At 46.4% G+C, this 13118-nt stretch overlaps 1 protein-coding gene across 1 annotated transcript; it reads left to right on the forward strand.

Annotated features, from left to right (window-relative positions):
• Positions 1-7668: 7668 nt before the first annotated feature.
• Positions 7669-10208, forward strand: LOC110542538 (cytochrome c oxidase assembly factor 4 homolog, mitochondrial). The gene is made up of 2 exons (XM_021629105.2): positions 7669-7816; positions 9598-10208. Exon 2 carries the CDS (start codon positions 9608-9610, stop codon positions 9869-9871), a length of 264 nt encoding a protein of 87 aa, XP_021484780.1. The 5' UTR covers positions 7669-7816; positions 9598-9607; the 3' UTR covers positions 9872-10208.
• The last annotated feature ends 2910 nt before the right edge of the window (positions 10209-13118 follow it).

Here is a 13118-nt window from a genome sequence, read left to right on the forward strand (position 1 = left end):
TATCAGGCACATACATGGTGCCAGACGAACATGTAGGCAAGACACCCATATATATGAAATAATAAACTTCAAAAAATCTGCGCAAGACAGTATCAGGTATCACTAACAAGACTGACCAGTGGTGCTGACATTGTAATCCGCCCAGCATGCACCAGGACCTGGCTTCGGTCTCCAGAACCACAGAAAGCCAGGCACAGGGGCATGCATCTATAGTCTAGCCCTCCGGAGGAGGAGGCTGGAGGATCAGAAGTCAAGGTCATCTTCAGCTACATAGCATGTTTTAGGCCAGCGTGGGCTACACGAAACCTTTTCTTAAAAAAACAAACCAGCAGTTCTGACACACAGGACTTTGTAGTCCTTGGGGACGGAGCAGGCCATCGAAATGGCTGGCTGAGTGAATTATTTATGCCTTTGTGGGTAACTAATTTCTGTTTCTATCTTTACAGTGATTTACCCTTGGAAATTGTCAGCGAAGCCTTTTCATAGCTCCTTTGTGACCTTTGAAGGTCACCACGCAGCTAGAGTCTTGAGTGAAGCAGATCTGCCGCTGAGCATCCGTCCCCCATTCAGAACTACAAAGCCTGATGGGAAAGCCTGCAGCAATTCCCAGCAAACACGCTGCTCACCTCCCGTGACTTGTTGCCTTACATGAGCTATTTCTGTGTGTTGCCCACATGCTGGCTTTTAAGAAAGCCTGTGCACACTGTCTCTTTAGCTCACTTGCCTCCCAGCCAGCATTCTAAGGGCTGTTGGCTTCCTCTCCCGGAACAGAGCTCCAGATGTAGAGCTGAAGTCCTTGGCTCTCAGGCTAGATCTAAGTGTCAGAGACTGGGAGCTGAGGGACTCGTTTACCTCTAACCTGACAGCTAGCCTGGCTCACTTGCTAAGCCCCACTCTGTCGGGCAAATCACTCAATTTGCGAACAGACCTCCAACTACCAAATGGGTAAACAGACCTAACACAGATTGGTGAGCCCGTGTGTTTACAGTGGGCCGCTCTCCCTTTCGGGAGCGTTTCCTCTCCACGCTCAGGTTGCTCAGACCAGCCCTCATATGTACGCTGTTGTTTGAGACTGGGTTTGCCCACACTGTGATTTTGAAGATGGTTTTGGTTCCATGAGACCCTGTATCAAAAAAATCTTTTAAGGTGGGTGTACATCCCAGCACTTGGGAGGCAGAGGCAGGCAGAGCTCTTAGTTCAAGGCCAGCCTGATCTACAGAGTGAGTTTCTTTTTCTTCTTTCTTTCTTTCTTTTTTTTTTTTTTTAAGTAGGAGGGGAAACTTACTTGGAAGAAGGAATTTGGGGGAGGGGAGTACTATGGATAAGGAGAAGGGACATGATCAGTCTGTTACATGTGTAGACGTGTGTCTGTGTACAAAATTGCAAATGAATAAAAATTGTACAAGAGTTCAAGGTCACCTTCAGCTATGTAGCAAGTTCCAGGCCAGGCTGGGTGTTGTTTTTAAACAAAATCCCTAACCTTCGGTTTTATCAATAAAGACCCAGGATCTAGATGCTGGGGTGAAAGCCTGCTAGCTCAGAGAGGCAGAGAAGCTTACTTCCTGCTCTTTCCCACACCGTCTTAAATACCCTTCAAACTCAATGTCTCTCCAACTGTCCTCCAGACTTCCTCTCAACCCTCTAGGGCTTTTTCCTACGTTCATTCCCGGTCAACTGGTTGCTTGCTCCACCTCTTATCCTATGGTTGACTTTATTTGATCCTGTTTGCAGAAAGCTCTTGGATTAGAGGTGTGTCCTAGGGATGAGCCGCACTACAACTAGAAGCAGGTTTTTCTAATATACAATCTGGCGTTCCCATTGTGATCAAATATCCCGCAACACCTGGACAACAACAACAATGAAACAAAAAAGCAGGGAACACAATATAATCAATTTATCTACAACTTGCTTCTGCTTCAAAAAAGTCCACGGTGGTAAAAAGAAGAAAAAAAAAAAAAAAGAAAGAAAGAAAAGAAAGAAAGAAAAAAAAGGAGAGGGGTCTCAATAACACAACTTTCTAAAATTATTCCTCAAAATGTGATGTTTGGAATTCTGAGGAAGTTCACCTGTCTAGGGAATGAGGGAGGAAAAGATGCTCAGCAGCATACTATGTCCTTTAGGATGCCACTATGTTCTGACAGTTAAAGGGGCTGCAGAGATGGTTCCCCAGTTAAGAGCACTTGCTGTTTCGGCAGAGGGTGGCAGAGGGACTGGGTTCAGTTCCCAGCACCCTTATGGTGACTCACAACCATCTGTAACTCTAGTTCCAGAAGCTCAAATGTTCTCTTCTGACCTCTGTGGGCACCAGGCACATGAGGTGTACATACAAACGTGAAAGCAAAACATCGGGACATGGAATAAAACAATACATCTTCAAAAACACATTTAAAGAAATTTCACATTATCATCAAGGTTACTGGTGAGTAATTTGCACAGACACTCTGGAGTTGAGTACTGGCACTACTGAACACATCACATAGTGGCTAGCTCTGTTACTTCACAGTGAAAATTCTCATTAATTATGAATATGTTTATAGCATGAGACAAACAGGAAAGAGAGAAAGATAAACATGCTATTATACCTTTTCTTAATTAAAATAGCTTAAACTCTTTGCATGGATCCTGTGAAAAGCATATGGCACCCAAACTCTGAAGATGCATTTTCTTTTGGACATGAAATATGAATACTTGTCTACACAGAGAGGAAAAGTAGAAAGCCACCAAGGAGACAAGTCAGATGCGATTACAGCTTCTTAACGAAAACATTAGGACTGCAGGAAGTCCTCTTCCTCTCAGAGTATCTCTAATCTTCTCTACCCAGCCCACAAAGCCATCTCTCTCCCTTGGCAACTTTTAGTGCAAAGGGACGCAATGTAATTTTTTATCAACGAGATGCCATTATCTTTCTAATTACAAAGTGCTCTGTCCCTCGAGAAAACAGACCAACAACAGGATACAGCCGGAAGACATGAGCTTTAATTTCTAGAAGGAAATCAGATACTAATACTCTCAGGGCATTGTGCCTAAAACACAATGCCAAAAGCAAACTTGCTGCCAACTGGGTGGGGTTGCTCAGACCTGTAATCCCAGCACTGAGGTAGAGGCAGAACGATCGTGGGTTTAAGGCTAAACCTCTGTAACAGGATGAGTTCAAGGTTAGCTTGGCTATGAGACCCTGCCTCAAAAAGGCAAACACACGCACACTCATAGACACACACACACACACACACACACAGGACTGGGGCCAGCAAAAATGGCTCCACAGGTAAAGGTCCCGAGAACCCACAAGGAGGAAGAACAGAACCAGCTTCTATTCTTCTGTTCAAGCTATCCTCTGACCACATGTGCACCCACACACATACACAGACAAATAAATGTAATACAATGGTTTTTGAACCCCAAAACAAGGCCGGAAAACCCTTCTTCTGGATTTCTTTCAACATCACATCTCTTAAAGCTGGGCACAGTGGCACATGCCTGTAATCCCAGCACTCTGGGAGGCAGAGGCAGGTGGGATCTCTTTGAGTTCAAGGCCCACCTGGTCTACAAAGTGAGTCCAGGAGAGCCAAGGCTACACAGAGAAACCCTGTCTTGAAACAAAACAAAACAACATGACATCTCTTATTCTAACCAACACAATACTAATCCCAATACCAATAACAGAGACAAATGGCAGAATGCCACCAAACTGCAGTGAGGTAGCAGGGAGCTACACAGGGCCCGCAGCCTGCTTTCTCTGGAGCTGTACTTCAAAATTTCTGGGAATTCTGAAGGACAATGACAATGTTTTCACTAATCAAGATTTTCTGGAACCTCTTTATCTCTAACAGACAGGCTCTCACATTTCATTAGAAAAAAGTTTCAAAGTCACAATATTCCTGTCCCTAAAAATCAATATTCTCTTATGACAGGTCATCTTTTTCAAAGACAATTAAACTATCTTTTCAGGGCCTAGAGAAATGGCTCGGTGATTAAGAGCACTGGCTACTCTTCTAGAGGAACATAGATTTAATTCCCTACATGGCAGCTCACATGTCTATAGCTCCAGTCCCAGGGGATCCAACCCCCTCTTCCAGCCTCTGAGGGCACCAGGCACATTTGTGGTAGACAGACATACATACAGGTAAAACACTATACAACTAAGAATAAGTAAATAGAAATTAAAACCGCCTTTAAAGAGTATCTACACCGCACATTCTTGGCCAGCAGACCCTTGTCTGGCTGCCTGCAAAACTTGTTAAACAAGGTTTGGCCTCAAACCACCTCGCAAACCACATTGCCATCTGCAGGTTGGCTGCTCTGGGCCAGGGAAGTCTCAGACCGCAAACTGAAGGGGCGGCTAAGCTCTCCTAGCTGAATTAGTGATGCCAGCAGTTGCGTGAGTGGTCGGTGCTTGGCGTTCCGGCCTTGAGGAGATCTTCGGGGCTGATTACGTGACAGACTTTAAGAAGCAGTGCGTGCTGCCAGCTCGCCAGCCTGCAAATCAGCCTTTAAATTCATAAGCAAACTATGGAGGGAGGTGAACACCAAACTGCATTCTGATGCCTTTTGTGCTGCTGCTGAAATAGCTTTAAGAAAAGCTGCAGAAGCCAGCAAAACAGATGGGTACCAAGCAGGGAAGCATGAGCACACCAACAGAGAGAAAAGCCAGCGGCCAGCTTCATTTTATCTTCTAGGATTGAACATTTGTGCATAAGAACATATGTTTAACAGAACACAGGGCAATGTCTAACAGCAAAGTGGCTCACGGCAGGCAGGAAACAAAACATTCACCTGGAAACACCCAAGGCATGAACCCACTCAGCACGTTCCTGGCAAAAGTTAGCAGTGGTTCTGGGTGTGGTGGTGCATGCCTTTAGTCCCAACACAGGCAGAAGCAGGAAGATCTCTGAGTTTGAGGCCAGCCTGGTTGAGAACTGGCCAGCAAGTTCCATCACAGGCAGGCTACACAGAGAAATCCTGTCTTAAAAAACCGAAAATAAAAAGTGTGTGTGTGTGTGTGTCCACATGCCACAACTTGGTGTGGATGTTGGGAGACAACTTTCATAAATTGGTTCATTCCTTTCACCATGTGGGTCCTGAACTTGAAATGGGGCATCGGACTTGGTGGAGAGTGCTTTTCCTGACTCATCTCCCTGGCTCATTTTGAAACTTAACGCGGCTGTGAGAAAATCCAAAAATCACAGGCATAGCTTGCATCATTAGCCAGTGTAAATAAACAGAAGTTCAATTGCATTTAAAAGTAAATGTAGGTCTGGGTGTACTGGCGTGTGCCTGTAATCGCAGTACTCAGGATGCAGATGCAGATAGGTTGCTCTGAGACTGAAGCCAACGGGATCTCAATAGTGTGTCCTAGGCCAGGGAGCATGTCGTAGAAGGCCCTGTAAAAAACAACAACAACAACAAAAAAGCAAAAGTAAATACAGGCTCAAGAGGACCTGGGAGTAGGAGAGGAAAACTAAACCCAGTGCAGCGTGCCAAGTGGCTGTGCGGCTTTCACAGCACGGCTGACCGACTCACCTGGATAGAAGACTGCAGAATTCAAAGATGACTTCTCACTACTGGACAAGGGTGGTGATGGAACTAGAATAACAAAGGGGCTGGGAGCTGTCGTGGAGTCTTTTGTGGTGAATCCCTCAGAAGCAGAATTAGAAGGCACGATTAAGGAAGCAGATGTGGGTGGTAATGGCACAGCCCAAGGATGGGCAAGGAAAATGACAGACAGAAGGTGAGGGGGAAATCAGAGAAGCATCCGGGAGCTTGGTGAGGGTGGCGATGGCTGTATTCGTGCAGCAGAGCTTTGCTGCATGATGGCAAACCCTAGGGAGCAGTCAACAGATGAGAGGATGATGAGTGATCAGGGAGGCAGACACTGCCGTGACATGAGAGGACTGTGAAGACCTCGTGCGGAGGATGGCAGCAATTTCTGTATAACAATTTCTTATACAGAACTGCAGTTTCGCTTTCCATATATATGTGTATGGAGAAAGTTCTACTATATATATGTGTGTGTGTGTGTGTGTGTGTGTGTGTGTGTGTGTGTGTGTATAAAGCCTGAGTAGTGCTAGATGGTAGAGTGTTTGCCTGAAGCCCTGGTTGGATCCCCGTAACCACAGACACCAGGCACAGTGGTGTGTTACCTCTCCACTTTATTCTACAAATGAAGTGGAGAGAATAAAGACAGTGTGGATACCTGAAGGAGCTATATGGCCGGGACGCTTTCAGTGCTGTCATTTACAGGACATACCAGCTTGCCTTGTTCTTGTTAGTCACAGTACATCCTTCTAAAGTGCTGGGCTCTGGGACCCCATCTAGGCCAATTCCTTGACAAGCAGGCTGCCAAACAAAGATGCTTTCTCGGTACAGCACAAACAAATGTCTCAAAAATAAAAACTTGCTGGCCAAGGTGTGGTACCCTTTTGAGCCCAGCACTTTGGAGGCAAAGGTATGTGGATCTTTGTGAACTCAAGGCCAGCTTGATGTACCTAACAAATTTCGAGCCTGGCAGGGCTCCGTAGTGAGACCCTGTCTCAAAAATAATAAACAAACGTCATATTTGTATCCTTGAAGACCCATAGGAACAACCACAACACACGCACACACACCCCCAACCCCCAACTACAATACTATATTGGAAGTCAGGTAAAATGGCGGCTTTGGCAGAGGTGCACACCTTTGATCCCAGCACTCTGGAGCCAGAGGCACGTGGCTCTCTGAGTTTGAGGCTAGCCTGGTCTATAGAATGCGTTCCAGGATAGCTAGAGCTGCACAGAAAAATTCTTATCAAAACAAACAAAAACAATAAAAAGTTTTAGTAATTTATTATTTGTAGAGAAAGCTGCTAGAATAATTTTAACTTGTTTACTGGTTATGAAACAGAATTAAGGAAGGTTGATTTGTTTTTGGTGAACGCCAAGGTCAGGAATGACAGGGAGTAATGACGGGGGTCGGGGGGAGAATTGGGAGTTGTCTGGATAAGGCTAGATGAGATAACTCGCTTTTCACCCTGATGCCTAGAATGACAAGGGAAAGAAGCTCCAGCAAGTTGGTGCGCACTGTGGACGTGAGAAAGTGGGGAGGGGAGGCAGACAAAGGGAGGGAGGTCTGGGCCCCCCAAGATGGTTCAGGAGTAAGGGTGCCTACCACCAAACAATCCGAGTTCAGTCCCGGGGCCCACACGGTAAAAGGAGTCCTGCGAGCCGTTCCGCAAACTGTCCTCTGCCCCCCACAGGAGTGCCTTGGCGGCACACAGAAATACACAAATAGAAAAGAAAATGCCTCTCCCTTTCACGGCTCCAATTAAGTGCTTATAGCTCCTAGTTCTGACATTGATCGAACTGTGCATATGTTTCCTTGGTTCTGAAAATGGAAAATCACGTCCACACGGGTTTGAAATTCCTGTTCGGGACCCCGTGCCCTCCAGGTTTCTAGGCAACCCATGCGGTAACCCACTTCGGACACAGGTGCCAGGCAAAGCTCTCGCTGATGAAAAGGCACAACGGACTGCTCGCCTCCCGGTCCCTTCTTCGGGCCTGGAGTCCCCTGAGCGCGCGCACTCAGGCTCTCGGAACTATCACAGGTCTCTTCCCGTGACCCCGCCTCCGTTTGCCCGCCTCTTCCGCCCTTCCCCGGAAGAGCAGGCCTGAGGGCGGGCTCTACACGGTGAGCCGACCAATGAAAACGTGCAGAGGGCTCCGTTCTTCCGTGTGCGCGCTCCCGCGAGGGTCCGCTTTCTGCCGAGAGACGCGGCCGGCTCCTCTGCCTGCGGAACGGTGACGAGGGCGGGACGCGCTCCCACGCGCTTCTGCACCTGCGGGTGAGCACTGCGCACGCGTCCCCGCGCGGAGGCACCGTGGGGACCGCGGGAGTGCGCCCGAAACTGGGAGACGTGCTTCGAGGGGCCTGGACGCCCTCATTTCTCTGCTTCCCCTTCCTTGCCGTGCCTCCCTAGCAGTCCAGACCGAGCTGTCACCCTGTAGCCTGCCCTAATCTCGAAGCATGGGTCCGACTCATTTCATTCAAGGAATACCGAGGGCTACATGCGATGGGCGTAGACTGCAGTGCCGTTTCCAGTCCACCTACTGAATCCTAAAGCGTGTGTGACCCCAATGCGCCAGTTTCCCACTCAGTGTCTGTTTCAAAGCCATTTTCCCTTTTATTGTGCTTCCATACAGATGAGGTTTATATAGGGATGGAGTGCTTAAATCCCTCTTGTGACTTAACCTTGTCCTCATGATAACAGTCTTAAACTCCTAACATGGGCCGTAAAGCTTTGTTGATTTGCCTTTTGCTTGTTTCTGTCAGTTTTCGTTTCCTGCTCTGCTGTTTTCTACAGTCACTGAAGTCTTTTATTGCTTTATGGTGCTGGGGATCAAATTCGGTGGATTCTTCCACGTTGGACTTTTGCTTTACTGCCAAACTACATTTCAGCCCAGTCACCAAACTTTTGATTCCTCTCCTGTGTGCCCATGTTGTCTGTCTGCCTCTAGCCAGAAATAGTTTTCCCATGTGTAGCTAACTCTTCACCCTTGAGTTTCAGCCTGGAAGTCATGTCCTCTAGAGAGTCTTCACAGCTTACGCCCCCCAGTGTTTCCACCCGTTTGTACATACTGTTGTAAACTACTTGTTCGCTTTCCTGGACTGTAAACTCCATGAGGGCAGGACCTGACCTAGCCTGGTCATGCTTGTATACTTTCAACATTGTAGCTGGCCCACAACGCTCAGTAACCACCTGTTAATGAATGAGACAGAAAAGCACCATTTAGATCCTTCTAGCTTCTTCACAGCCCTCGTAATAAAGTTTGTGAAAAGGCAAAAGTCATCTCTATTGAAGCCTTTCTTAAATTCCCCCTTGCTGCATTCTGTGGGGTGCTAAAGCAGATGGCTTCGGAGAAGCAGTCTGGGCAAACACACGTTTGGGGACTGTTGGGTCGCCTCATAGCCCACAGACTCAGCTCTTGACCCGCAGGACTCTAAGTTCCTCCCAGGTGTTAATCTGCTTGTTCCTGGAACATCCCAGGTGTTCAACTTTATCCTTCTGAAGGAAAGAAGAAAGTCTGTTTGTTTGTTTTTGTTGTTTTGCTGTTGAGGTAGATCAGAAATCAGAAATAGCTTCTCCAAAAAGATGGCATTTCATTAATTTGCATCCCACTAGCCAATTCCATTGAGCTTAGATACTTTTATCTCAGTTTATCAAACCATTTTGCAGGCCCTTTTCTTGTCAGGTCACGTGCTAGGGGCACCTATGGTAAATCAGGCCCAGAATCTGATGTTAAAGAGCATAGTATCTGGGGCTGGAGAGATGGCTCAGTGGTTAAGAGCACTGACTGTTCTTCCAGAGGTCTTGAGTTCAATTCCCAGCAACCAAATATATGGTGGCTCACAACCATCTGTAATGGAATCTGATTCCCACTTCTGCTATGCATAAAAACAGACAAGCACTTGTATACATAAAAATTAAATAAACCTTTTAAAAGTGCTTAATCTCCTAAGGGGAACAGGCATATAAGCAGGCCATACAGCTTAAATTATACTGTTATGAACAGGAAGACATATAATTAATTACCTGCACTTTAACCTTGTCTGTTGATATCTTAGATCTCCCAAGATGTCAACCTCAGTCCCACAAGGCCATAACTGGACCCGGCAGGTGAAGAAGGATGATGATGAAGAAGATCCACTGGACCAGCTGATCACCCGATCTGGCTGTGCTGCCTCTCACTTTGCGGTGCAAGAGTGCATGGCCCAGCACCAGGACTGGCGTCAGTGCCAGCCACAAGTGCAGGCTTTCAGGGATTGCATGAGTGCGCAGCAGGCAAGACGGCGGGAGGAACTGCAGAGGAGGAAAGAGCAAGCCAGTGCTAAACAGTGAGAACTAAGCCGTCATCCCACAGGCTGGCCCTGAAGAGATCAGCACCCCGAGAGGCTCTGGGAGAAAGAAACCCCAAGTAGTACAGTGTGGAACAGGAGGAATAAAATTTGGGGACAGTCTTTGGGGCAAGGATTTAAAGCCAGAAACCATGAGTTTGCAGACAATGGCCACCATGAGCTGCTTTACTCTATGGTCAGATCACAAAAATTCTCAACTTTCTTGTTCTACCGATATTTGAATTTAAAACAAAGAGTGGGTTAGAGACCACCCGCTCCGCCCTACCTCTTGAGTCCATGTGACAAGTACTTTATAAGTAAATATACAGTCTCAAGATGAATTCGTTGCCCAGTTAGGCCTTCATTTTCAACCACCAATTTAACAACAAAGTGTTTCTAAGGCATTGTGTTGGTAATGTGCAATTTGAAGAGTAATATGACCTTCCTGTTGCTTAGAGACTAGTGAGAGAGGCAGAAACAAAGCAACACAAACAGTGAACTTGGTTCCCAATAGTGAGTGACATAAGAGTCTTTATCTTTCCTCATTTCTTCTGGGTGTTTTACTCAGTTTAATGGGGTGGGGGAAGCCAATAGAGAAACATTATTTTTTTTCTTTTTAAAGACAGAATCTGTGTAACCCAGACTGACCTCAAACTTACTATATAGCCAAGGATGACCTTAAACTCGTGATCCTCCTGAGTTCACTGAGTACTGAGATTACCGGCATCTGCCACCACACCTGTCAGGAAAACACTTTCAACCTCGAGTACCTGCTATATGCCAGGCTCTGTTGAACAAGCAGATTCAGAGTCTGCCCCTAGCCTAACAAACACAAAGCTTGCCTGACATTTTGGAAGTATGTTTAACATTAAAATACAGACTTTGACCTTTGGAAAAACAGAGCCACCATCAACATAGAACTTAAGTTCCTACTCGACATCAGTTTGACAGAGCTGATAATATCTTTTCTGGGGGGTTGTGTCCTGCTTATATTATCGACAGTTGCCTCTCATTTTTATTCAGTGAAACCACCAAAACTATTTCTGCATGTTCCTGGAGATCATGGAAATGGGAAGGGGGCTGGGAGGTGGCCCTGTCATAGAAGCTAGTGTGCTTTTTTTGAAATCATCACTAACACATTTCTCAGCCATCTGTATGTGAGCAGTCCAAGTCTGAGGTATGGTAGACCCTAAAATCTGAGCCTTGTGTGCTGAAATTTTAGGGAAGAGGGAAAGAAAGAAGGCATGAGAAGTCTAAGGAACAGTAAAGCCAGATTTCAAGCTGAAGACCAAGTGAATAGACAGAGCCACAACTCTGCTGGTCCACTCCAGCCTAGTGCTGTGAGTCGTCAGTGGAGTGGTGTTCACTGGCGTGTCAGCAAGCATCCCAGAGATGGGCATTGTGGGATGCTGCGTGCCTTTAGGTCTGCTCCAGCCCAGCGCTGTGAGTCGTCAGTGGAGTGGTGTTCACTGGCGGTGTCAGCAAGCATCCCAAACATGGGCATTGTGGGATGGTGTGTGCCTTTAATCCCAGGACTCAGCAGGCAGAGGCAGACAGATCTCTGTGGATTTGAGGTCTGCCTAGCCTACATATAAGTTCCAGGGCAGCAATAGCTATATAACAACACCCCGTCTCAAGGGAAAAAAAATCCCAAAAAATGAAAAGGGAGCCAGTTGAGTAGGACCTTTAAAAAGGAAGTACACGTTACTTGTAACATGGGAAGAATTACCATCTTGGGCAAATGAAAAGTCTATCAAAGTCAGTACGAAAAAGCAACTAGAAAGTGAACACTGGCTGGGCATGGCGGTCCCTACCTACCTTCAGTCACAGCATTTGGGAGGCTGAGGCAGGAGATTCACCCGTAAGTTTAGGACAGTCTGGACTATGTAGTAAGTTCCAGCTTGGCCAGGCCTATAAAATGAGATTATTAAAAAAAAAAAAAAAAACTAACATGGTCAAAATCATAGGAAATGAAAATATAGACTATGTTATAAACAATCCAAAAAACCCCTCAAACAAATGTTCAAGCAACAAGGACTTCTTTTTTTTAATAGTATTTATTTTATATGCATGAGTGTTTTGCTTGCATGTATGTGTTTGTGTGTACCAGAAGAGAGCATCACAGACCCCCTGGAAGTGGAGTTATGTTTGAGCCACAGTGTGGGTGCTGGGAACTAAACCCAGGTCCTCTGCAGGAGCAATAAGGACTGTTAACTATTGAGCCACCTCTCCAGCCCCAAAGACTTTTTCAGGACACTTTACAGAACTAGAGCTGAGGCAAAGAGCAAGGAAAGCACACTGTGAACAGGCCTGCTTAATGTGTGCACCTCCTGCCCATGCTTTTAGTTAAACCTAAAGCCCATGTCAGTTCCCAAAATCAAACTAGTTCCTCTTCCCAGTGTACTAAATCTCTTCTGCCCTTTTCACAGCCCTTACTCTCTCTAATTGTCTCACTGGGATGGATTGCCAAGGCTAGCCTGCTGGGGTTGCAAGAGTTGGGTGACTTTTTCCTAAAATTCTGGTTACAAGCCTACTTGGCTGGGGCCCCTTTTGAACAGGCCTAGGGAAGACTCCTAGCTCCTCCCTGCAAGGTCCTTGTCTGGGGACTTGGCCTTATGGTTGGTATGAAAATGCATTATAGTGCATTTCACTGGATGAGTAAGATCCTCCTCCCTGCCCTCAGTGAAGTGCCAGACTGCATCCTTGGGCTGCTGACCTTAGAAACTCAAAGAGAACTGGAGTGAGTCCAGACCGAAACTGTACAGGTCTCTTTTGCAGAGACAGCAAGGGCTCCTTCCTCTGCCCCAGCCAGCTCTTAAAGCTGCAGGGAAGTGGGAAGCCTTCTTCTCTTGCATAGCAGCTGTTATTCTAAAACTCCATTCTTTTTAAATCTGGACACTATCTGATAAGGCAAGTCCTAGAAATGAGCTGAAATGTCTGAGAATGAGTTATTCCAGGAGAACATAGTAGCTAAGAGAACCAACCATTCCAGGTTCTGCAGGTCAGAGTGATGTAGGCATCTGGAGAGAAAAACATCATAAAGAAATCAAAGCACAGATGAAACAAGCACGAGACACCGGCCACCTCTGCCTATAGGGTCCAGCAGGTTTGGCTTAGACACATCCAATGCATATAGGGAGTCATCTTCCTCAGATCCACTAGCCTGAGAAATGGGAGACCAGTAGCCTCGGCAACACTGCTGTTCCGGAATGGCCACATGCACACATTCATTCCTTTTCTCTGCGACTAAA

This window comes from Meriones unguiculatus, chromosome 14, assembly GCF_030254825.1.
Source record: "Meriones unguiculatus strain TT.TT164.6M chromosome 14, Bangor_MerUng_6.1, whole genome shotgun sequence".
NCBI classification, from domain to species: Eukaryota; Metazoa; Chordata; class Mammalia; order Rodentia; family Muridae; genus Meriones; species Meriones unguiculatus.

What these genes read in the sequence shown, in the direction of transcription:
- LOC110542538 (XM_021629105.2), top strand. Translation starts at nt 9,608, where the DNA reads ATGTCAACCTCAGTCCCACAAGGCCATAACTGGACCCGGCAGGTGAAG.